At 63.6% G+C, this 25,275-nt stretch overlaps 1 protein-coding gene across 8 annotated transcripts in view; it reads right to left on the bottom strand.

Annotated features, from left to right (window-relative positions):
• Nucleotides 1–5,807: 5,807 nt before the first annotated feature.
• TNK2 (tyrosine kinase non receptor 2) overlaps nt 5,808–25,275 on the bottom strand; it is a 70,733-nt gene continuing 51,265 nt past the window's right edge. For 6 of the 8 annotated variants that reach the window (XM_030575323.1, XM_030575321.1, XM_030575325.1 and 3 more), the window contains 7 exons: nt 17,915–18,109; nt 14,057–14,148; nt 13,229–13,273; nt 9,339–10,669; nt 7,162–7,257; nt 6,507–6,625; nt 5,808–6,030 (listed from right to left, as the gene is read on the bottom strand). In XM_030575323.1, coding sequence (XP_030431183.1) covers nt 6,024–6,030; nt 6,507–6,625; nt 7,162–7,257; nt 9,339–10,669; nt 13,229–13,273; nt 14,057–14,148; nt 17,915–18,109 — 1,885 coding nt within the window. In that variant the 3' untranslated portion in view covers nt 5,808–6,023. The remainder of the gene's footprint in view (nt 6,031–6,506; nt 6,626–7,161; nt 7,258–9,338; nt 10,670–13,228; nt 13,274–14,056; nt 14,149–17,914; nt 18,110–25,275) is intronic. The other 2 variants (XM_030575327.1, XM_030575320.1) reach the window with 2 other exon arrangements.

Genomic DNA, 25,275 nt, shown 5'->3' with positions numbered 1-25,275 from the left:
AAAGACTGGGAAGAGTATTCGCATCAGTGACTGTTTGCCAGCAGCATACTTGGAACACTCTGATCTGGAGGTTGCCGGAATGCCTACAATTGTGGTATTTAAGCCCTAGCACAGGGGATCACCCAGGCCCGTGCCCATGGATGGGGAACATGCTACCGGGGGAGGCCACTCGTGCACTGTAGAATGCTTTTCTCTGCGGTGGATCGTCACTGGGCGGTGTTTCAAAGGGAGTGACATGAAGGGCGAGACGGGGGCTGCTGGCTGCAAAAGGAGGGAGCTGTGAGCGGAAGGGAAGGAACCAGGAGGGGACAAAACCTTTCTAGCCACTTGGACAAAAGGGCTGCTCCTGCCGGGCTGGTTCCTGTGGCTACTGCCAGTGACATCAGGCGGCTGGAGAATGGGTTATGAGCGTTTGACAGTCAATAACTCTGGCACATGGCACGTTTCTGCTCCCGGCTGGGCTGAGCAGAAGCAGGGAGTTGGGTTCCAGGGGAGACATGCACAATAAGCTGGTTCCCTCTACTAATCCACAATCCAGGCACAGGCCTGGCAAATGGCACCTGGTAAGTCCGACCTCAGCCCCGTTCCGAGGCCGTCAGTGGTGCGGGGTTGTGCAGGGGACATCTGGGTCTGGGTGAATTTCATCCACAATATGAACAAGTGTCCCAGAAAACTCAGCTGAATCTTAACACACCAGCCAGAGGCAGAACAAAGGCCAGTTGATGGCCAGGGAAGGCAGGTAAATCCAAAGTGGGAGGGTCTAAGGCACAGAATTCTAACAATGGGGCTAACTAACTTTTGCCAAGCTCCCCTAGGGACGGGGCGGAGCTGCCAGCATCGGATGGCAAGGCTGGATGGCTCTTTCTAAGGGCTTGTCTACACCACAAAGTTGCAGCGCTGGTGAGGGGGTTACAGCGCTGCAACTTAGGAGGTGTACACATCTGCAGGGCACCACCAGCGCTGCAACTCCCTGTTTGCAGCGCTGGCCGTACTCCCGTTTTGTCTCGGGTGTAGAGGATCCAGCGCTGGTGATCCAGCGCTGGTAATCAAGTGTAGACACTTACCAGCGCTTTTCTTGACCTCCGTGGAATAAGCAGGTATCCCAGCATACCTGAGGAAGCCTCTGGTAATCAAGCAGGTCTCCTTCCCCAGTTTGCTCTCGCGTTCCCCGAATCCCCGAGCAAGCAGGTCTCCTTCCCTGCGGTTTGCTCTCGCGTTCCCCGAATCCCCGAGCAATCAGGTCTCCTTCCCTGCGGTTTGCAGGGGGGTTCGGGGAACGCGAGAGCAAACCGCGGCGAAGCTGGTCTCCTTCCCCGGTTTGCTCTTGCGTTCCCCGAACCCCCCTTGAAGCCGCCCAACAGCGCTGCAGTGTGGCCACATCTAACACCACTTGCAGCGCTGGTTGCTGTAAGTGTGGCCACTCTGCAGCGCTGGCCCTATACAGCTGTACTAATACAGCTGTAACAACCAGCGCTGCAAAATTGTAGATGTAGACATACCCTCATTCAGAGATGTGCTCTCGCTCCACCAGAAACGAGGAGCTGCAGGCAGGAATCGCAGAGTGGAAGGCCCTGGCCTGGATTATGCAGCTCTGACGAGGTGATCATACTGGTCCCTTCTGGCCTGGGAATCAAGGAGTCCCGACGCCCACCCCATGCTAATGGCCAGACCAGGGCGCCAGCATTTTGACTGGCTGTGTTGACTCACCTGTAGGTGAGGGGACTCCGTGTTCCCTTTATGCCGCTGGCCTTACAAAGCGAATACACCCTCGCTTCAGCAGCACTTCATACCGCCCCCAGTTCTGCTTTCACGGCTGGGACAATTTCCTGGCTGGGAGCCTCATTCTGAAGTTTCATTTTATGTTCTTGAAAGAAAAAAAACGAATGAAACCCTAGATTCCATAGACAGAGGTGCCACAAACGCCACGAGCCGTCGAATACGCCTGTAATTCTGTCAGCCCTGAGTGACTACCTCAAAGTCGCCTCTTTGGACGCACACCTTGGGCAGGGCCGGTGCTAGCCCCCTCCTCACCCCACACAGACCCCACGCCTATGGGGTCTGTGCAGGGTCCACTGGAAGCCCACAGATGAGTACGGCCTCCAAAACAGCCATGAACAGGCAGCAAGTTGCACTGGCCCCTTGCACGGAGCTGGTTTCCCTCCCTGGGCCCACAGCCCGCTCTCTCGCTGCTCGTAGTGTGGCTACGCATGCAGGGCTGGGTTTTGCCTATCACTATGGCATGGCGGTGGCTTACAAGGCCTGCACTGGGCCATTCAAGAACTCAGAGGCTGGGCAGGATGTTCCCCTGTAGTGCCTCCAATCCAGGGAACCCAGCGCCCACCCGCTGGGCCATTAGGAACTGCCAGACTAGAACCCAGCAGGGCCCCATGGCGTCCAGCGTCCTGTCTCTGGCCAGCTCCAGGGGAAGGGGTAAGAAGTTAGGAGGCAAGCAGCCTCCGGGAGGCAGTTTCTGCGAGTGGGCTTGTGCGCTGAAATGGAAGGGCTGGGGCCCATCTTGAAAGGAAACCAGAGTGTCTCTAACACAGCTGTGGCCATTTCCGTTAGTCACAGAAATACCCTCTCCCTACACACTTGGCCTCCATGCTGGCTCGCGGCAGAACGTCCGGGGGTGACTGGGCCCTGGGTCACAGAGTGCTGAGCGGCACTGCCTGTTAGCGAACGGGACCCTAGGGCTCTGGCACCCCAAAACCACGGGCAGGTGGGAAAAGGCAGCTGCACATTAGCAAGTGGCTGCAGGAGCCTCACTGAGCAGCAGGGAGCAGGAAATACCCACACGTGGAATTAGTCGATTAAAAAAAAACACCCATTGACAGCAGCCCTTTATGGGAACACGGCCCGGTCTGCTCAGCTGGCTGAATCTCCAGCCCCACATAACAGCCCCAGCGCTGCTCCTACCGCCCCCCGGTGCTAACTGCCCCACCAGAGCTGGGGGGTGCGGGTGGGCCAGAATGTGAAGGCAATTCAGTTCTACTTCATTAATGTAAATGCGCACACACACCCCGTCCCAAGCTCCGCACTCACCAGCCCCACGGCCACCCTCCCCAAGCCCAGAGAGGGGCTTGGCCTGGAGACGCTGAGCTCTCTGACGTTCTTGTGTTCCTGCAGCTCCTGGTGCAAGGGGGCCCTGAGCTCAGCTGGCGCCACTGGACACGTGTGTAACATAACTACACTCGATTGTGTTCAGCGCCTCACAGGCTCCCAGCCCCGGCGGCAGCGCCACGGGCACCTAGAGCTTAGCTGTGCCGTGTGGCCCATGGGAATGAGCCGCTGGAGCAGCCCTCGGTAGCCGAGCCCTGGCCAACTGGCTGGGCCTCACACCAGGGCCTCCAGGCCAAGAGACTCATGCTCTTCGCGACCAATGGGGGCAAGAATCAGTAAGTCCCCAAGTGAGGTGCCCCCAGGCCCATCCCAAACCTAGGGGTGGGCCCCTCAAGGACCACCACGGTGCCCAACAGCACCTCAGGGGGCTGGGCCCCAAACCAGGGCTTTGTAGTGCAGAGACGACATTTGCCTGGCATGAGGGGGGCGAGTAGGGAGGGGACAAGCCTTACAGCTGGGCAAGAAGCTGCCACGCAGTGGCACATTAGCCACAAGGCCCCTGGCTACCCCGGTGGCTAGGCAGGAGGGCTGCATGGGGTAAGCCCTGGCCCTGGCAGAAGCTGCAGGGTGGGAGAAACCCCAGCTCCCAGGCCCTGGTCATGCGCAAAAGCCTGGGGGGCTAGCGGAGGAAGCCCCCAGCACCTGGACCCCCCCCCCATGGCCCCAGGACTGGAGGTGCTCTGGTGCCCCACTGAAGCCTTGCAGGCCATAGCAGGGGGCCAGTGCTTCTCCGGTCTTTGGGGGGGGGCAGGCTTGGTGGAAGAGGGGCAGGGACCAGGAAAGGGGCAGAAACGGGGGGGAGGGGGCTGCAGGCAGGAGGGAAGGCCCCCCCCCCCCCCCCGTTTGCTGTGGCCCAGGGCCCCAGGAAACCTTAACCTGCCGCTGCTGCCACAGCCTCTGGCGGCCTCCCCCCGCTCCTGCCCCACACCTGAGCCATCCCCATTCCCCTGGAGGCCCCCCTGGGGAGGGCACAGTCCCCTGGGCTGCCTGGGGCCCTGATGCTAAGCCAGCCCTGTGGTGAGGACTCACGTGTGGTGTGACGTCCGTTCCCACCCCGTCCACCGCTGCCTGGGCTCCAACCAGGGCGTGGCACAGAGGCTGGGGCCCAGCAGATCAGGAGTACGAGCTGTACTTGGGGGGGGGGCGTGGCACAGAGGCTGGGGCCCAGCAGATCAGGGGTACGAGCTGTACTTGGGGGGGGGGTGGCACAGAGGCTGGGGCCCAGCAGATCAGGGGTACGAGCTGTACTGGGGGGAGGGGCTTGTGGAGGATTCACACACACACAATGTGTTTCACAGACATGGATGAGCTGGGACACCAGTGCCCTCACCGCATGCTGCAGGAGGGGAAACTGAGGCACATTGCGAGGCTGGGGCCTGCCCAAGGTCACCCAGCAGGTCTGAGACAGACTGGGGACTGGGACCCTGCGCTGCTCCCTAGTGCAGCCTGTTGGGGGCAGGGGTGTGTGTGTTTGTGTGTAACCCATCAGACCCCGTCAAGGGCATTAAAGGGGCGGCAGGTGCTGGTGAGCGACGCTCAGCTGGGGCCCTTCGCCGCACGTCAAAGCGAGTCACAAACTCTGCTCCAGGATGGGGGCCCTGTGCCCCTCCCCCACAGCTCTCCTGCCTTGCAGCCTTGGCCAGGGGCAGACACCCCCCCTTCCCCCCCAAGTGCACTAGCTTCCTCCACAGGCAAAGTGCATCCCCCATCCCTGTGCCCATGGCCACCCCCCTCCCCCCATTCCTGTGTCCTTCGGCGCCGCTCCCAACGATGCCCCTGGGCGTTGCCCCAGCCCTCTGGCCTTGCGTCCATGGGCACTGGCCCCATCCGTGGGCCTGCCCCAGCTCTTTGCCTCCCAGACAGTGCCCACAGGCACTGTGCCCACCCCTGTGCCCACAGGTGCAGCCCCGCCCCCAATCTCTGCCTCCCAACAGGGCTCATGGGCACTGCCACCAATCCCTGCCCCCCCCCCCAATCCTTGCGCCTGCAGGAACTGTCCCCGTCTCTCTGCCTTTCTCGGTGCCAGTGGGCTCTGCTGCCACCCGTGCCCCCTATGGGGCCCCTGGGCACCGCCCCAGCGATGGATGAGGCCACTAATAGGGGCGTGGAAGCAAAGCAGCCTGGGGGAGGACACCCTGGGGCTGATGGGGGGTGGCACTGGCCCCACCATGAGCTCTATGCCCTCGGGCTCTTCCCCCACCCCAATCCCCTGGGTTGCCAAACACATGGAGGGCAGAGGTGTGGCTGATGCTTCCTGAGCCCGTGTCTGCCCTCGCCCAGCCCTGCCAATGGAGTGAGCCCGGGCTCCTCGCCCGCTCTGCCAGCCACTCCAGGGCCGGGCAGGACCAGACTGGACGCTGCCCCCTGTCCTGGAAGTGCCCTTCTCCTCTGGGCCCTTGGACTGCTGCAGGGCTGGTCAGCGGGACACTGGCCCTTGCCTGCCACAGGATGCCGGCCAGGCCTGGCTCCTGGCGCTGCAGGCCCCAGGTGATGGCTCCATCCCTTTCATGGAGCTCGGGAGAGAAGAGCCAGGTCCAAGGCGGGCAGGAGCTGCGCTGAGTGCTGCTCTCTTCCTCTGGGCCCCCTGGCACTGGAGCCGGGGGCCAGGGGAGGCCACTCCTGACCTCCCTTTGCTAGCCCAGACCCAGGGGCAGGCAGGGTGCAGCACACAGCCGGGGGGCACCGGGTTCCTCTCCAATAGAACATTTATATATATATTAAAATTACATTTCTCTTTACAAAACAATTCTCCAGCGAGCTCTGGGGCAACCCCCAGCGGGGTCCCAGGGGCTGCCCCTCGCCAGTCCCGAGTCCCTGGTCAGGCTTTCCAACGAGGAGGGCAGGCACCGCAGAGGTGGGAGGTGCCCGCTCTAGGTCTGACTCAGCTTCCCAGCCTTCTGCCGTCACCGCCTGTGGGACAAGGGGGGCAGGTGAGCTGGGGGCCCAAGCCTGAGACACAGTAGGCCCTCTGTGCTCATAGGGGTGCCCCACAGCATCAGGCTCTCTGGGTCTGAGCCCCATCGGCTGCCCGACCAGTCTCTCCCTGGGCTGGAACATGCCCTTTCTCCCCTAGCCCTGCTGGGACCCCCCTGGGCCCTGCCAGGGATGGGGGTCAGGCTCCGTGGCCACAGCTGTCCGCCTGGGGCCGATTCTGAGTGGCGTCCGTCCTATTGGGCGACAGCTGTGACTCCTCTTGCAGAAGTCACCAAGAAGTGATGGGATGGAGCCTGGCCCACCCGGGCAGGCAGCAGCTCTTGTGGTGCCCCTAGAGGGGCCCAGCGGCCAGGTTACGAAAGGGGGATCCCCGTGAGCTCGTGCTGAGGCTGCGAACCCCTCGGGTTGCCACACCAGCACAGCGGAGGGGCTGGGGTCAGGGAGCGGCGTACTTCTGCCTGGTGGGGTCCAGCAGGTGGCAGCTGGCCTGCTCCAGGTTCCAGTCGAACATCTCTAGGACCCTGTGGCACTCCCCCCTCGTCTTCAGGCCCAGGCAGAAAAGCTGCTCCACCTGCAAACCACAGGGCACAGAGGGTGAGTCGGGGACGCCCTGGGCAGTGGGAGGGGTCGGGATGATGTCCACACAGAATCCCACCATCCCCCAGGAGCTGTGCCAGCCTGGCTCACGCGTAGAGTGGAGCGGGGTGGGCTCTCCTGCGGCTCTTCATCCCCCAAAGGAGCGTCTGATAGGCAGACATGGTGCAGTGGGTGGGGGGGGGGGGCGGTGGCAAAGGGCTGTGCTGACTGTACCCGGGTCAGATGGGAGGGTGCACATGCCCAGCTCTGCTCCTGGGCCCTCTGGCACCGAGTGCCCCGTCCCCCACAAGGGATCAGGTCACCCCCAGCAGGTGGTGCTCCAGGCTCGGTGCTGTCACACAAACCAGGACTCAGGTCTTCTCGCCCCAAAACCCACGGCCTTCCCTGCAGGCAGGGGACCAGCTGCTGCGGTGCCCACCCTGGACAGAGGACAGTGGTGCTCTGCTCCAGCCATGGCCTGTGGGGTGGAGGGAGAGGGGGTCCCAGAGCCCCCCGGTCCCTGCCCGGTACCTTCAGATACTGGATGGCCCGCAGGACGTTCCAGCCGTGGTTCTGCAGGGCGGCCTGGCACTCCTCGGTGGTCACACCATGCACCATCTCCTGCACCTGTGGAGACGCACCCCGTGAGCGCTGGGTCCGGACAGGCTGGCACTGCCAGGGGGCTGGAAGGTAGCTGAGGGCTCACAGCCCATTGAGTCGTGGGGAGCTGGGAGCTCTGCTGGGCCCCACTGAACAGTCTGAGGGCAGCACGTCCAGGGCAGCTCAGTGCCCTCTGCACACCAGGCCGGAAGGGGCTGGTTTCAGCAGCACCCAAAGGCCATGTTACGGGCATCAGTAAGGGGGAAAGCAACCAGTGCAATTTGTGTCAGTGGGTATGGCTGAGGAGTCCATTCTCGTGGTGTCTGGGCCCCAGCGGCAGTGGCAACGCAGCTCGGCATCGTGGAGCTCCTTTCACTCAATCTCCAGCCATTTGGGACCATCAGCCACCCTCATGCCCCTGCTGGGAGGCAGCGTCACATCAGCCCCACTTACAGATGGGGAAACTGAGGCACACCGGAGCGGGAGAGACAGTGACTTGTCCATGGTGACAGTGTCCCCCCCCACAATGGTTGCTGGATGCCCAGGCTGGGTTGGTGGGGAATGGCTGCCCCCTTTCTAGCAGAACATCCCCTGCAGCCTGTGGCCCCTCCCCAGATCTCCTGGCCCCGCCCCGCAGGCTGCTCTGTGGCCCCTGCGGGGAGAGGCTGTAATCTCATGCTGGAACAGCAGGTGGTGCCCCAGACCTTCAAGGTCAGAGGACTGGGCCCCGCTCCAGACGGTGCCTGTGGCACTAGCCGGAGACAGGGCCTGGCTTTAGGGTTCCAGCAGGGGAAAGGGGGTCACTCCTTCCCCCCCCCCCCCCCGAGCCACAGGACTTGGGGAGGGAAGCGCCCAAGTGGTCCCACCCCTGTTCCCCAACATGCCGTCCAGCGCTGGTGCAGATCTCCTGCTCTCCTGCCCAAATGGCTGCTGATCACGGACGGCTCCCCTCTCACCTCCGGGGCACAAATGGGGAAAGAAGGTGCAGAGAGGAGGAGACATGGCCCCTAGGGCCGCCAGCGGAACCCAGGAGTCCCGGCTGCCAGTCCCTCCAGCCAGCTCATCTGAGCCCAGCCAGGTCCCGGCCTGTTTTCCACGCTCCCCAAGCAGGGATCTCCAGCTGCAGGGGCGTTTGGGTCAGGGGGCCATCTCCAGCCTGGCCAGAAGGGATCAGTTCTGGGTGTCCTGTCTTAGGACGGGCTCAGGGGGTGGCTGGATCCGTGGGCGCAAGTTGTGCTCCGGAGGGACCGAGCCCAGCACAGGTCCTGGGGGCACTTGAGACAGGGCGGGGGCACACTAGTGCTGCAGGCTGGGTAGTCATGCCCTGAGCAGGCACAGGGCAGGGCGGTAACGCCCTCTCTCTCAGGGCAGCCCTGGGGCTGGTGCCCTATGGGCTCAGGGGCCTGCAGTGCCAATGCCGTCACACCAGCTACTTTCCAGTGACTGTGCTTCGCTGGGCAGAGGCAGCCGCGCAGCCAGCCAGAGCTGAGCCCACTGGTGCCCTTGACGTGATTGTTGGGCCTGGTGTGCCGGGGTAGGGCTCGGTGTCTGCCCCACCTATGCACACGAGTGGCACAGGTGGCGAGGGAGTCATGCAGGCCCAACCAAGCAGGATCAGCCCCAGAGAATCCGGTCTGGGCACAGGCTGGCTCTGACATTCACGCTGGCAAAAGGGGCTGGAGCCTGGAGCCCACTGAATGGGTAGGAACAGGCATCTCACTCCACGCTGCCCCACCCGGTACATCATGCTGCGTGGACGCTGCACGGGGTTGCCCCCTCTGAGAGGCTCAGTCCACTCGCACCCAATTCATTCGCCTGCCGCCTCTGAGAGAGGGCCCTGGGGAGAGTAGGGAAACTGAGGCACAGTAAAGGTGAGGCACAGACCTGCTCTCCCAGGCTGAGCAGAGTCAGCTTCCCGCACTGACCCCTGGGATCTCCCCCAGCTGCGAACTCTGTGGGGGAGGCATGGTCTCGTCCCACACCAGAGCTGGTGCAGTGCTGCAGCAGCTCTCCATGCGGCCGGGGGCAAGGCCCTGCTCAAGCTGGCCCCACCCTGACCCTGGCCAGCCCGGCCCCCTTCACCAATCGCCCCGCGAGGAGCCACTCACCAGCCGCACTTTCTCGGCGGCCCGGCAGCCATCGCTGTTGCTGTCGTAGATGATGTTCTGGATGCTGCAGGAGGCCCTGAGCGCCCCCCGGGGGCCGGGGTTGCTGTTGTTGGCCGAGCAGTTGGACTGCTGCACCATGGGCCGGACGGTGGCGGTGCTGACCATGTGGGGCGCTGGCTCCGCAGGGCTCTGGGCTTCCTTGAAGAACTTCTGGTACTTGTGCAGGTAGGCTGGGGGCTCGGGCAGCAGGTAGTAGTGGGTGTTGCTCACCTTCCGGCCATTCTTGACAATGGGCAGGATGCAGGGGCCCCTGGCGCTGTCCTTGTCCTGCGCCAGGATGACCTTGGGCGTGGCATACTTGGGGTCCGAGGCGAAGCTCTGTGTGGTGGGCATGGCCTTGCCTGGGGAGGTGGAGAGGGAGGCGGCCAGGGCCAAGGGGGAGCAGAAGCTGGCCCTTTGCTGCGGGGAGCCCACCTGCAGTGCCATGGGGCTGGGAGTCCTGGAGCTGGGCTGGGATAAGGGGTCGCGGGGCGGGATCTGGGGTGGCTGGTCCTCCTCGCCCCCCGAGGCCGGGGACAGCTCCCCCGACCAGCGCCCGGGCTCATTCCTCCGCAGGGGCCGGGGCGGGATGGGCACACGGGGCGGGATCTGCGGCTTGTCCTCGCTGGGGCCGGGCACGGGGCTCCGGGGCACGTGCAGCCGCTTCATGCACTCCTGCTGCAGCTCCTGGAAGATCTCAGTGGTCTGCGCCAGGCTGGGCTGCTGCTGCTTGGCCCCGTGGGGTGGCAGGAAGAGGTTGTCCTCCAGCGGCGCCGAGCCTCGCTCCTCTGCTGCCTTCTTGTCCTCGTCCCAGGTCAGCCGCCCCACCAGCCTCTCCACGCTGTTTATGGAGCACACCTCGAAGTCGGCCTCGTCCTGCGCCACGTCGTCGTAGGCTGGTGGCGGGGGCAGAGGCCGCGCATCCCAGTCCACCACTGGGGTGGGGTGGAGGGGCCGGGGCAGTGCCCGCGTGGGGCTCTGGGGGGGTGTCTTGTCCAGCAGGGAGAAAGCCTCCATGGCCAGCCTGGCAAGGGATGGGGCACTCAGCTCCCCGACCGGCGAGGGGGTGGCGGGGGGCGGCTCATCCCCAAAGTCAATCAGCGGCGCCTCACCACAGGAGGGGCCCCCACTCTTGGCCCTGCTCAGCTGCCGCTCGCCCACCTTGGTTCCCGACACCCAGGCCGACGGCTTTGCCAGCTTCAGCCCCTTCGGGGGACCCGGCTTCCTCAGGCACAGCCGCTTGAGGCCTGTGGAGAGGTAGTCCTCCTCGCTGACGGGGTCGTACGAGGGCTCTGGAACACAGGGAGGGGGGAGATCTCAGCACTGCAGGGCGACCATGGGCCAGGCACCGACGGGGTGACCCCTGCACCTGCCCGGCCTGGGAACAGGCCCTGCTGAGGACTCTTTCCCCAGGCAGTACCACGCCCAGCCTGGAGTCCTGGTGGGACGAGTGGTGCAGAACTCCGGGCCCCTCCCCAGTTAGAGCCATACCGCGGGAGGAGGAGACGGTGCTGTCCCTGCTGTGGGACATATACAGAGCAGTTCAGCATGTGCCTGCGAGGGGCTGACAGTCCCAGCTGTGGGCTCCCCAAACCCAGCTCTGCCAGCACCCCTCAGTCCTGACCCGCAGCCCCCTGCCAGCCCAGCCCTGGGCCCCTCCTGAGCACAGGCTTAGAATCACAGAATCACAGATCAGGGTTGGAAGGGACCTCAGGAGGTCATCTAGTCACACCCCTTGCTCAAAGCAGGACCAATCCCCAACTAAATCATCCCAGCCAGGGCCTTGTCAAGCCGGGCCTTAAAAACCTCTAAGGAAGGAGATTCCATCACCTCCGTAGGTAACCCATTCCAGTGCTTCACCACCCTCCTAGTGAAATTGTGTTTCCTAATATCCAACCTAGACCTTCCCCACTGCAACTTGAGACCATTGCTCCTTCTTCTGTCATCTGCCACCAGTGAGAACAGCTGAGCTCCATCCTCTCTGGAACTCCCCTTCAGGCAGTTGAAGGCTGCTATCAAATCCCCCCTCACTCTTCTCTTCTGCAGACTAAATAACCCCCGTTCCCTCAGCCTGTCCTCGTAAATCATGTGCCCCAGCCCCCTACTCATTTTCGCTGCCCTCCGCTGGATTCTCTCCAATTTGTCCACATCCATTCTGTAGTGGGAGAACCAAAACTAATACTCCAGGTGTGGCCTCACCAGTGCCGAACAGAGAGGAATAATCTCCCTGGATCTGCTGGCAATGCTCCTACTAACACAGCCCAATATGCCGTTGGCCTTCTTGGTAACAAGGGCACACTGCTGACTCATATCCAGCTTCTCGTCCACTGTAACCCCTAAGTCCTTTTCTGTAGGACTGCTGCTTAGCCAGTCAGTCCCCAGCCTGTAGCAGTGCATGGGATTCTTCCGTCCTAAGTGCTGGACTTTGCACTTGGCCTTGTTGAACCTCATCAGATTTCTTTTGGCCCAATCCTTCAATTTATCTAGGTGACTCTGGACCCTACTCCTACCCTCCAGTAGATCTACCTCTCCCCCCAGCTTACTGTCATCTGCGAACTTGCTGAGAGTGTAATTCATCCCATCATCCACATCATTAATGAAGATGTTGAACAAAACCGGCCCAGGACCGACCCCTGGGGCACTCGCTTGATGCCGGGCAGTAAACTAGACATTGAGCACTACTGGTTGAGCCCGACAATCTAGCCAGCTTTCTATCCACCTTGTAGTCCATTCATCCAGCCCATACTTCTTTAACTTGCTGGCAAGAATACTGTGGGAGACTGTATCAAAAAGTCAAGATAGATCATGTCGACCGCTTTCCCCATATCCCCAGAGCCAGTTATCTCGTCATAGAAGGCAATCAGGTTGGTCAGGCTTGACTTGCCCTTGGTGAATCCACCTTCCCAAGCACAGGCTTCCTGGATGATGGGCTTGTGAAACTGACAAGCAGAAACAGGGGCTTAGGAAGGGAGGCCACCAAAATTCAGTGTTCACTCCTGACCCACGCAGGATCTGAACCCAGGACCACCACGCATTTGCCCCTTACCTTGTCCCCTCCTCTGCTCTCTGTTTAAGCTTTGCCTGGATCAGGTATCCCCGAGCTTTGCCACAGAGGTCTAGGTCTGGGGTTGGAGCTCACTGCATGCACCCAACGCCCCCTACCCCATGCACCGGGCTCTGCTCCCTGGCGGAACACTCCTGGAGGTGCCAGCTCTCACTGCAGACTCTGCCCGTCCAGCAGCCTTCCACCTGCTCTACCTGCCTCCAGCCCAGCCCAGAGGTTAGTATGGGCAGAAGAGTCCAGGTCAGTGGGCCACGGGGCAGAGGGCGTTTGGAATCGCCGGCGGGTGGGAAGCAGAGAGGGGCCCGAGTCACTGAGCTGAGGGCTGGTCCCACGGAGAGCCCAGGTGCATGTGACAGTCGAGTGTGCCTGGTGGTGGGAGAAGACGGGGAATCTACCAGCTTCTGCTGTGGCCAGCCAGCTCAGCCAAGAGATGAAGGACTGAATAGGGCAGGGAGCAGGGACTCACCTCTGCCCCCAATTGGGGAGCAGGGCTGGGGCACCCTGAGCAGGGCCATGCAGGGAAGTTGGCACTGCCTGCGCTCTGAGTGCCCTCGCTGCTGCTCACACAGGGCGTGTGCATGTCTGTGTCTATGCACGGGGCTGGCTGGCGACACAGCTCTCCTTGTGCCCCACGTGCCCATGCTGGCTGGCACCCCACTAGCCCTAGAGTCTTGGTGCAGGGAGCCAGCAGCTCCCTGGCCAGTAAGCCCCCTGCATGCCCCCGTACCTGGCAGAGAGGAGCGAGGAGATAAGAGAGAGGAGAGGAGCAGAAATTGGCCCGACTTACTAGTAAGGAGGATCGTCGGCTGCGGTGGCCGAGGTGGTGGCTCCCCTGCAGGAGAAGAGAGAGGCCCCAGAGGAGAGAGGAGGGGTTAGCTAGCAGAGCGCAGAGGCAGAAAAATCAGAGGAAGCAGGGAGGCCGCTGGTTCAGTAATGGAGCAGGGAGCAGCAGGACTGCCGGAGCCCAGGGATCCAGCAGGAACAGATAATGCTGGGTTTCTCCGACGTGGCCTGAGTTTGGATGCTGCACGGGAGCCAGCTGGGCTGGAGCCCCCTCAGCTCCACCTGGGTCACTGGGAGTGGCAGGCATGGGGCACTGCAGAGAGTCAGGGCGAAGCAGTCTCCAGCTGGGCATCCAAAAATTTTCAAGGGTGCCCAAGAATTTGAAACCCGTCACAGAACCGTCCTGACATGGCAGGTCTGTGCCTCGGACCTCCCTCCTGGGCTTCAGCCCCACCTGAACACAGCATGGCTCCAGGGTGGCAGCTGGGCCATGGAGATGGTCGAGCGCCGGGGAAAGGCTCCCTTGACAGAAGGGCAGAAGGTCTAAGGCCGGCGCCTGCTCTTCTCCCCGTGGCACCACGTGGCCTGGGAGCCCAGCCAGGGGCTGCCTGGCATCCTACTGCAGCTGCCCTCCCCTAAGGGGAACGAGCGGCCTGTGGAGACTACAGGTCCCAGCAGGCAAGTGCTGGGGATGGCAGGCGCCACGGTCCCAAGGAGCACTGCACGCTGGGACTGGTAGTTTGGGGTCCAGGACTGTTGCAGGCCATGTGGCACAGGCTGCAGGCATGCCTGCCTGGGCAGTGCCCCGCAGCAGCGTGGCAGCATGGCTTACTTTTCGCCCGGCTCGGGAGCTGGGTGGGTCTGGCTGCGTTCAGGTCCACACCTAGCACATCGGGAGGGTCCATGGGGTTTCCTAGGTACAGCCTGCAGGAAGAGAAGATGCAGGATGGTCAGCAGCGCGCCCCTCGCCAGGGGCTCACCCCCTCGGCCCTTGGGCAATCCTGGCACCCGGCCACATGACGCTTCCCCTCTCAGGCAGGAGCCCAGTCCCATCCTCTCGGCTCAGGGGCCTGGTGGCTGAAAGGCGCCGCGCAGCCCCATCTGCAGGGCCCTCCAGGGTGGGAGAGCCTCATGGCAGGGCTGGGGGGGCTCCAAGCCCCAGCCCAGCAAGCAGGTGCTTGGGGCGGCCACGGGGAAGGGGCAGCATGTTCTGCTCTTTGGCAGCGGGTCCGGCTCTTTGGAGCGAAGGACCTGCTGCCGAATTGCCACTGAAGACTGAAGCAGTGGCAGTAGAGCTCCCGCAGATCGTGATCGTGGCTTTTTTTTTTTTCCCCGGTGCTTGGGGCAGCAAAAACCCTGGAGCCGGCCTTGCTGCTCGGGTCTCCCCTGGGCCAGCTCAAGACCAGCAGAGCCCACTAACCCCTCCCAGCCGAGGAGCCCGTTTGCCACCCCTTCCACTCCCAGGCACTGACTGGGGCTAGCCCTTAGCACTGCCAATCCCCAGCAGCTGACAGCCCCCACCCATGGGGCAGGGCCAGATTCTCACCCCGGGAACAGGTGGCGGGCTGCTAAGGGATGTGGCCATGGTCAGACAGGATGGCAGTGGCAGAGCAGGGGATCGACGTGGGGTCCCCAGAATCTCAGCCTTGTGCTGTAACCACAGGCCACCCAGCCTCTCCCTGGCCTTGATGTGTGTGCCTGGGGGGCCATACACTCAGCCCCCACGACAGCCAAAGTCTCCGCTGTCCAGCTCCTACAGGCTGCACCCCGTGGCGGCTCTGAGGGGCTGAGTTCTGGGGGGATTTCACACTCCCCTGGCCCCACTCAGACCATCTCCAGAGTCTCTCCCCCAGCTCCATCCCCACACGCTGGCTGGACTGGGATGGGCTCCCAGGAGCAGCCAAGGGCCAGGACACAGGGCAAGGCCAGGCCCAGTGCCCAGAGATGGCAGGGCCAGGGCTGGGCTCTCCCTGAGTGAGCTGTGCCAAGCAGGGTGTGGTGGGAAAGTGCCAGGCAAGTGAGAGGGAGGGATCCGGAGGCCTGGGCGTAGGTTCCCTCTCCCTGGGTACACGCTGGCCTGGATGCCACATCCCCTGCTCCACACCTGGGCAGGGCAGTACAGGGCTCCTGCTGGGCAGGTCGTGGGAAAGATTTGAGGGAGATGCAGAGGGTGATAAAGATAAGCAGCCAGGGCCGGTGCTACAATTTAGGCAGGTGGCATTATTGAGGGAGCGGCATTTTGCCAGGGGGGTGGCAGGTGGCTCCGGTTGACCTGCCGCAGAGGTGCCTGTGGAGGATCCGCTGGTCCGCGGCTCCGGTGGAGCTGCTGCACTCGTGCCTGCAGACGGTCGGCTGCTCCCGCGGCTCCGGTGGACCTCCCGCAGGCACGACTGCGGCAGGTCAACCGGAGCCGCGGGATCAGCGCGGGGGGTGGCGAAAGGGCCGTGTGCCTAGGGCGTGAGTAACCCTGGCGCCGGTCCTGTAAGCAGCAGGGCAGGGAGCCTAGTGCCAGAGTGTAGCCAGGCAGGAGCTGGGTATGGAGCACTGGCAGAGCTGTGTAATGGGGCCCAGGGCTGGGTTAGCAGAGGGCTGTGGGTCGGTATTGGGGGGCACTGGCAGAGCTGGGGGGGGGGGGAGCCCAGGGCTGGCCTACCAGGGGGCTGCGGGTCGGGAGTGAAGGGCACTGGCAGAGCTGGGGGGGGGGAGCCCAGGGCTGGCCTACCAGGGGGCTGCGGGTCGGGGTTGGGGGGCACTGGTAGAGCTGTGGGGGGGAGACCAGGACTGAGGTGGCAGGAGGCTGTGGGTCAGGAGGGGCAGCAGCAGAGCTGGGGGGGAGCCCGAGGCTGGGGCGGCAGGGGGCTGTGGGTCAGGAGTGAGCTGCACCAGCAGAGCTGGGGGGGAGTGTGGGGCTGGGGCAGCAGGGGGCTGTGGGTCAGGAGTGAGGGACAGTGGCAGAGCTGGGGGGGGAGCCCGAGGCTGGGGCGGCAGGGGGCTGCGGGTCAGGAGTGAGCAGCACCGGCAGATCTGCATTTGCGGACACGTGCAGAGCCCCAGCCATCACCGGTTATTCCATGTCGGCTGTGTGCGGAGGTCAGGCGGCACGACCCAGCTCCCCAGAGACCACGTTCCTGGTGGCCTGGCTGAACCCAACAGCTGACGTGGGCAGGCCTGAATCCAGCTAGCGTTTGGCAGTAGCAGTGCAGGCTGTGCAGTGCGGGTGGCGCCAGCCTGGCCTGGACCCCGAGCACATCCTCGGTCTGTAAGACCAGGCTGCCCTGTGTCAGCAGGATTCAGGCTGTCTCAGGTAGGCCCAGGCCCAGCTTTTGCTGCACAGATGTACCCCGAGGGAGGGCTCCTGTCCACACTACAATGTCCCATGTCACGGACCCCATCTGGGCTCAGATGGGATCCACCCACTGCAGAGGCCTCCCAAGGATTTCAAGCCAATGTTAAGAATCCCAGCCGGGACAGGGGCAGAGGCTGCTTTGTGGGGACTTGGACATAATTCTACCGTTGTCTCCTGCTGCTCCAGGCCTTCTCAGCCTCTGCGGGAGCCGGCTCGCTGAGCTGAGCTTTGTCGTCAGTTTCTGCACCGCCCCGTCCCACTGAAGTTACTGGCATTCTGCCTGGGTGGGAACGGGAACCAAGAGGCTAAAACTCTCCTGGCACGACCCCTGACATGTCTCAGACACCCAGAAAGGGGGGAAACAGTACGTGCCTCTGACTGTAAACCCACTGTCCAGATTCCCCCAAAGGAGCTCGACGGAATCTCCAAAACGCGCCCAGTTTGACCCCCGGTAGTTGCATTGTTTCTCTGTGTCGCACATGGGGACGTAGGGTTTTTCATGGACACACACAATTCAAACTGAGCAAACCTCTCCCGGGAGCCGAGAGCAAGTGTGGGCAACGACACGGATTTGGTTTGGAAATCTGTGAGCAGCCACAAAAGGGAGGTTTTAACAGAAGCTGGAACTAACATGTACGCTATAAACATGCACAACCAACAGGGTGGAACTTCTCATCTCACTGAAATGCAGCCACCTCTGGGGTGGAGCAAGGCAGCAGTTTAACAGCTTGGAGCAACACATGGCAGTTTAGGGCCCACCCCATTAGAAGGGAAAGGGGTTCCTCAAGGACAGGCCTCCCACAGTGCTCAAATGGCGCTGTGACCCCAATCTCTCAGGCAAAGGGCCAAAGGGGCCAAGAGAGGTATGAACACCCACCCAGGGATCAGCGCCTCCTGCTGCCTTGCCAGCTCCTGCTGCCCCCTGCTCGAATGCTGGCGTTCCCGAGCCCCTCCCAAAGCCCCAGCAGCCGTGAGGGCAGATCAGCCATGCACATGAGCGCCCCGTTAGTATGAAGAATGGGGGCGGAAGTTAGACTCCACAAGCTAAACGGTCACCACGCAGCACGATTCCTGGCATCTCCCCTTGGCGCCTACACTCCCTGCGGGCTCCCCAGCAGCCTGCGCCTCTTCCGGGGGGCAGGGAGGGAAGGGTCACAGACAGGGTGGACCGGCCTGAAGCCAGAGCAAACCAAACAGCCACATGGGCCCCACGCATCCCCTCAGACTCCATGCCCACAGAGGGCCGGTGACTCACGGCCCCCACCCCACTCGGCCGTCCCTGCACCCGGGGCCGCGGGAAGTGAAGAGTCAGAGGAAAGCAGAGCAGACGGACGTGGTTCTTACTCATCGATCTTATCGGGGAAGCCCCAGCAGTGCTGGGGGTTGGTGTCTCCATGGCCAGTGTGGATGAAGCTGTTTTTTAGCGGCTGGCTGATGTCGTGGGCCGACAGCCCTGCCACGGAGGTCACAGTGTTTCGGGGGAACTGCCCCACTTTAAGGGTCCTCTTATTCTGACCCCGCCACCAATAATTCTCAGCCCTAAGGAACAAAAAGGCTCTCGTTACTGACACGAGAAAGTGTCCAGCCACGGCCAGACTCTGGCACTGGAAGGGTGAGCACCGCAGGGCCCTGCCGGGACGCACAGCCCCCCCCAGCACCGGCCAGAATTGTCCTTGGTTTGCACATGGGCCGAAGTGACTCGCCGAAGCTCACCTGGCCACTAAGTAGCAGAATCTGGAACAGAGCGCAGGAGTCCCGAGTCCCAGGCCCCAGCTGGGACCAAGGCACCCTGCTCCCCTCTCAAGAGCCAGGAGCAGAACCCAGGAGTCCTGGTGCCCAGTCCCACATACCCTCTCTGGCTCTGGACTGCATGGGATCACATGGAGGGCAAGGAGAGCTGTGCACAGGCATGGGGCATGTAACACCGATGGGCGGGATCTGCCCTGCCCCGCCCCTCAGGCTGTTACCGGCCCTAGCAGAATCATTGCACTCAGAGAAATGCAGCCACCTCTGGGGTGGAAGATGGCAGCTGCTTAGCACTGCAGGGCAGTGAAACAACAGGGGGATTTTGGGGAGCCGTGTGCCAATGCCCCAGGTGGGGTTTGGCCAGGACACTGGGCTGATGCCCGACTGCCCCAGGAATTGCTGTGGGATGGTCAATGGCCACTGCTGGCTGGGACCTCAGATTCCCATCACATCTGAAAGAGACACAAGCAGCAGTCCTAGGACCACATTGGGGTGCTGACTCTGAGGGGAGAATGTCCCGACTGAACTGCCCCCACAGCACCCACTGCTGACCCTCCACTACTCCCCGTGGTGCAGCACCCCCGCTGACACCCTCCTGCTGAGTCTCCACAGCTCCCCTCAACGTAGCGCCCCGTCACCCCCACACCAGCCCCTGCAACGCAGCACCCCCACCGACCCTTCATTACTTCCTGCCAATCTCCCCACTACCCCCAGTGCAGCACCCCCCGCTGCGTCCCCAACGCTCCCCGCAACACAGCCCCCCCACCGACCCCCCACAACGCAGCGCCCCCACTGACCCTTCACTACTCCCTGCTGATCCCCACTGCTCCCCACAATGCAGCGCTGCCCGCTGAGTCCCCAACGCTCCCCGCAATGCAGCGCCCCCACCGACCCCCCACAACGCAGCGCCCCCACTGACCCTTCACTACTCCCTGCTGATCCCCCTGCTCCCTGCAATGCAGCGCTGCCCGCTGAGTCCCCAGCGTTCCCCGCAATGCAGCGCCCCCACCGACCCCCCACAACGCAGCGCCCCCACTGACCCTTCACTACTCCCTGCTGATCCCCCTGCTCCCTGCAATGCAGCGCTGCCCGCTGAGTCCCCAGCGTTCCCCGCAACGGAGCACCCCTGCCAACCCTCCACCGCTCCCCGCTGATCCCCCAGCTCCCCGCAAAGCAGCACTGCCCGCTGAGTCCCCAACGCTCCCCGCAATGCAGCGCCCCCACCGCCCCCCAACGCAGCACCCCCGCCGACCCTCCACCGCTACCCGCTGATCCCCCTGCTCCCCGCAACGCAGCACTGCCCGCTAAGTCCCCAATGCTCCCCGCAATGCAGCACCCCCACCGACCCCCCACAAAGCAGCGCCCCCACCGACCCTTCACTACTCCCTGCTGATCCCCCTGCTCCCTGCAATGCAGCGCTGCCCAAGTCCCCACTGCTCCTCGCAATGCAGTGCCCCCACCGACCCTTCATCACTTCTTGCCAATCTCCCCACTCCCCACAGTGCAGCACCCCCTGCTGCGTCCCCAATGCTCCCCGCAATGCAGCACCCCCGCCGACCCTCCATTGCTCCCTGCTGATCCCCCTGCTCCCCGCAACGCAGCGCTGCCCGCTGAGTCCCCAGTGCTCCCTGCAACGCAGTGCCCCCACCGACCCTCCACCGCTCCCCGCCGATCCCCCTGCTCCCAGCAATGCAGCGCTGCAAGCTGAATCTCTGTCGCTCCCTGCACCATAGCGCCCCACCGACCCTCCACTGCTCCCCACCGCTCCCCACACTTCCTCCAGCACAACACCCCCAGCTGAGTCTCCACAGCTCCCCTCAATATAGTGCCCCCGCTGACCCTGACAACACAGCGCCCCCGCTGACCCTTCACTGCTCCCTGCCAATCTCCACAACCACTCCCCACAGCGCAGTGCCCCCGACAACCCCCCCACCGCTCCCCACAATGCAGCACCCGCACTGACCCTCTGTTCCCCGCCGATCCCCCCCCACCGCTCCCCGCAGTGCAATGCCCCCACCGACCCTCCACCGTTCCCCACTGATCCCCTCAACTGCTCCCTGCAGTGCAGCGCCCCCCACCAACCCCCCAACCGCTCCCCGCAACACAGTGCCCCCGCCGACCTGCCACCGCTCCCTTGCCACCCCCCTCCTCGCCACACCCCCCACCGCTCCTTGCAGCGCAGCACCCCCCACTCGTCGACCCCCCCACCCACTTCCCACCAATCCCCCCTCCCTGCAATGCAGCGCCCCCCGCCAACCCCCGTTGCAGCACAGCTCTCCCGTCAACCCACACACACCATCCCCTACTGAGCCCCCCCACTCCCTGCAGCACAGCGCCCCGAGCCCCACAGTGAGGACTGGAACCAGCGCCCCTGAGCATCGCACTGGGGCCAGCGCCTCCTGCTGAGTCCCCTGCCAGCTCCCCGCAGCTCAGCGCCCCCTAGTGCCAGGCGGGGGTGCCGGGCTCAGCACCGACCAGTGGGGTGCACCCCCTACTGGGCCATCAACATCACACTGTCCTCAGCAGCAGCCCCACAAGCCCCTGGAGGGCGAGTCATGGGGGGAGAACACAGACCCCCCCCGTAAAGCTTTCCGGGGGGAGTGTGTATTATCAATGACAGCGACTGAAGCACCCCCCACCCTCTCCCTGGGTCCCTCCCCTGGCTGCAGAGCGAGGGGGCGCCGGGATCCCCGCCCAGGCTGAACCTTGGTGTTTCCTGGAACTACCTGTGACTCACGGCAGGCCCGGCTCAGCCCTTTTCCTGTTTACCTCAGAGCCGGGCAGGAGCCGGCGGCTGGCAGCCCTGCCTCCCGGCCAAGCCCCGGCTCCGCTCCGGGGCCCAGGATATTACTCAGCCACGGGCACCAGCGCCTCCTCCCTCGCCTGGGAGGGCTGCTCCCCAGCAGGGCAGCCCTCCACCAGGGCCCCTGTCACTCTCCCCTCCATCACCCCAGCTCCCCGTGGGGCCAGTGCCCCATGGCCAGGAGCCCACCCCTCTGCTCTGGCATCCCCCGCTGGGCCCATCTAGCGCCCCCCATCCGGGACGCTGGGCCCAGCCCCGAAGGTGCGAAGTTCCCAGCCCTTCGTGTTTAATGCTGGGGGGACGGTGGGCCTACACTCTGGCCCAAGCAAAGGAGAGAACCTAACGGGCTTGAAGCTGGGTCCTGCTGTATTATCGGGGGTTCTATTTCCCCAGGTGGGCTCTGGCCAGGAGCAAAGTAGGTCCCACTGGATATACAACCTTCCAGGGCTTGTGGGAACCATTTCCCTGAGGGATGGAGCAGGTCTGACAACAGACACAACTCATGTCATGCAGCTGGCTAGTGTTCTCCCCCTGGGGGCTCCCTTTGGCCCTATAGGCCGGCAGCTTCTGATTTACATATGGCCGAGAATCCCCAAGGGGAGGCAAACGGGTGGGGGTCAGTTATCCCACCAGTCACAGACAGAGAAACTGAGGCACAACGCACGCAAGTGGCTTGGCCAAAGTCACTCGGCAAACCAGCGGCAGAGGCAGGACTAGAACCCTGGTCTCCCAGCTCCCAATCCCAGGTGCATCCCAGTGGACCCCCCCGCTTTGGGCAGGGAAGGCTGGCCCCCCGCACATGGCCACAGGGAATTGCATTGCCAAGGCCAGTTGAGAGACACCTCCCAGCAGCGGCTGGTTTCGAGGCCCTCGCAGCACAACCCCGCAGGCAGCCGCCTTTCCCGCCCCGCCAGCCTCTGCCTGCCACAGCGCTGGGCCATGTCCTGGTTCTCAGCCAGCCGGGTCCCATCCCAGCCCCTCAGAGCGTGGCAGCAGATGGTGCACAGGCGACCCCCCTACCGAGCCCATCGGGGCTGGCCTAAAGCTCCCACAGCTGCTGTGGCAAAGCACTAACTCCGTCTGTTTGGGCTGGTGCTTTGCGAACAGGAGGATGACACGGGGCAGTACCACCTACTGCCATCCGGGTTCCCAGATTCTCCATGGTCACTGTTCCAAACCACCGATGGCAACAATCTCACAGCGAAAGCAGCACTCAGCGAGTGGCATTGCAAAGATGCTTCCTTTCCCCCGTGTCACTACTTCACCCTTCTAACCGCCCAGCATGGACCTCCCCTTTCATGGGGGAAACTGAGGCACAGGTGGGGTGAGCAGTGTGCCTGCCCCCTGCTCCCTGAGGGGTCACTGCACCAAGAACACAGACACTCCTGGTTCTGGTCTCTGTCCTCTAGCCCCCGCGGCCTCTTTCAGAGCACATGCCAGGCCCCCAGCCAGCGCTCGCCTTAGCCCCCCTCAGACCCAGCGCAGCAGAACCCCCACCCCAGCCAGCAGGCAGTGACCCTGGAGAGCCTGCCTTTCACCTCAGACGGGTCCGTTGGGTCTCCTGGGGAATGAGGCACACGCCGAACTGACTCCTCGCTGCGGGCAGGCAGCCCAGCCGAGCCCTGCGCCGGGGCCAGTGTGCTCCCGGCGTGTGGCCCAGAGAGCGTCTGCCTGGAAGTGGCTGAACCCGCCAGCTCTGGCAGCTGGAGCGGCTCAGCCCCAGCCCCAGCCCCAGTCCCAGCCCCAGCCCATGATGCAATCGGGGCGGCGTGCACACACTGGTTCTGCATTAACTACACCCTCCGCTCTGGCTCCGCTGACGAATCCCTCCCTGCAATTAAACTGCCAGCCCTCGTGCAAGAGTCATCGCCGGTCCCTAAAGACACACAGTCCTGCCTGATTCATCCCCTCTGCCGTGACGAACCGCACAGCCCCCGCAGCAGAGGCTGCTGCCCTCGGGAGAGCCCGGGCGGGGTGGGAGCTCCTCGGGCTGTGAGAGGAGCAGGGCGGGGGGCTGCAGGCTCGGATTCAGGGGTGCTGGCAGAGCTGGAGGGGAAATCTGGCAGGATTCTGTGTCTACATCCCATGGGGGGTGTTCTAGACCCACATGTGTTCCTGCACAAACACCTGCTGGGTGGGATACCACCAAACGCATCATGGGGCTCTATAATTAGCCACATTCTTTGAGCTGCACTCTTTCTGTCCTGGAGCAGGGCCCCCTGGACCAGCTATCCCCCCATGCTGAGACCCTCTGCATCATTGCAGAGCCATCAGCCCCTCCACCAGCCACCTTTCCCAGCCCCCTAGCCTGCCTCCCAAACCCTTCACTGGGTCCTGAGAGCTCAGCATTTCCGGAGAGTCTCCAAATGCCGTCCTCTCTCCAGGCGTCCGCTGGGGGCCACCTAGGAATGAAGGCCTGGGATGGGCAGCACCAGATTCCCTGGCATGCCCAGAACGCCCAGGGATGGGGTCTCTCGACCCCTGCCCCTTGTGCCAGCACACGCACAGGGTAGCGTGGGGGCAGGACAGCAGCAAAGCAGATGGGAAGCAGGAGGCTCCTGAGAATTAAGAGATCCCAGTTCTATTCTGGTCACGATCACCACTCTGTGCCTCAGTTTACCCACTCATAAGCCACTGATCCAGCTCACAGAAGGCTTGGGGCACCCGGGACCCTCCACGCTGGGGCTCAGGAAGGAGCAGCTGTTCTCTCCCCTTCCCGTCCCCGCTGCTCAGTTCTAGGAAGCCGTTGCAGATTAGCCCCGGCGTCGCTTCCCGCTCCCGTCGGTTCAGATAACCGTGGGCAGCGGGAGTGGCCGCGGGGGCGGGGGTGTGCGTGCTGAGGGCCGTGCTCCGGAGACACACAAGGGAGGGCAAAGGCAAAGTAACAAGTGCAGCAGCACCCAGAGAAATGACTCACCCAGGGCTGCAGGGGACGGGCAAAGGCAGAGCAGTGGCTTACAGCATGTAACGGGCGGGAATGGCACCTGGGCACCGAGGCTCCCTCTCCGGGCCCATCCTTCGGCTCCACAACCGAGGGACAAGCCCCGGAGATGGGTGGGGCCAGTGCCGACGGGACGGTGTCTGACCTGACACTGCGGGCACTCTCAGAGTCCCTGGGGCTCGAATCTCAGGCACTCGGCACTGCCTAGTGCCCAGGGAGTGGGGTTGAGTGGTCGGAGCAGGGGCGCTGGGAGGCAGAACTCCTGGATTTCAGTCCTAGCTCTGCCACTGACTCGCTGGGGGACCATGTGCGTAGCCCTTCCCCTTGCTGGGCCTCAGTTTCCCCATCTGTGGCAGAGGGAGGATACTCGAACTGGACAGCTCTCCCCCTGCTGGAAGGGTGTTGGGAGGACTCAGCCCCCGGGGACAGCCCAGCTGGCTCTGAGCAGCACCTTGCCCCCAGCTAGCCAGGGGGAGCCTGGAGGGAGAGGCCCAGGGCAGTGCATCCTCACCCCAGGGATCAGGGCAGCCGAGCCCTGTGTGCAGACAACACTCCCCATAGCCAAAGCCAGAGCTTAGCATGGGCCCCGCCTGCAGCTCTGCCATCGGCCCTCAGCCCCGACCTGCAGCCCCCTGCCCCGCCCCGGCTCTGCCATCGGCCCTCAGCCCCGACTTGCAGCCCCCTGCCCGCCCCCCGGATCTGCCATTGCCCCTCAGCCCTGACCTGCAGCCCCCTGCCCCCCCCAGCTCTGTCATCGCCCCTCAGCGCCTGCCCCCCCAGCTCTGCCATCGCCTCTCAGCCGCGACCTGCGGCCTCCTGCCCCACCCCCGCAGCTCTGCCATCGTCCCTCAGCCCTGACCTGCAGCCCCCTGCCCCCCCAGCTCTGCCATCACCCCTCAGCCCCGACCTGCAGCCCCTTGCCCCCCCGGCTCTGCCATCACTCCTCAACCCCGACCTTCAGCCCCCTGCCCCCCCAGCTCTGTCACCGCCCCTCAGCCCTGACCTTCAGCCCCTTGCCCCCCCGGCTCTGCCATCACTCCTCAGCCCCGACCTTCAGCCCCCTGCCCCCCCAGCTCTGCCATCACCCCTCAGCCCCGACCTTCAGCCCCCTGCCCCCCCCGGCTCTGCCATCACCCCTCAGCCCCGACCTTCAGCCCCTTGCCCCCCCCCACTCTGCCATCACCCCTCAGCCCCGACCTTCAGCCCCCTGCCCCC

This window comes from Gopherus evgoodei, chromosome 9 (genome assembly GCF_007399415.2).
Source record: "Gopherus evgoodei ecotype Sinaloan lineage chromosome 9, rGopEvg1_v1.p, whole genome shotgun sequence".
Lineage (NCBI taxonomy): Eukaryota > Metazoa > Chordata > Testudines > Testudinidae > Gopherus > Gopherus evgoodei.
This window is presented reverse-complemented; position numbering and strand designations above follow the sequence as displayed.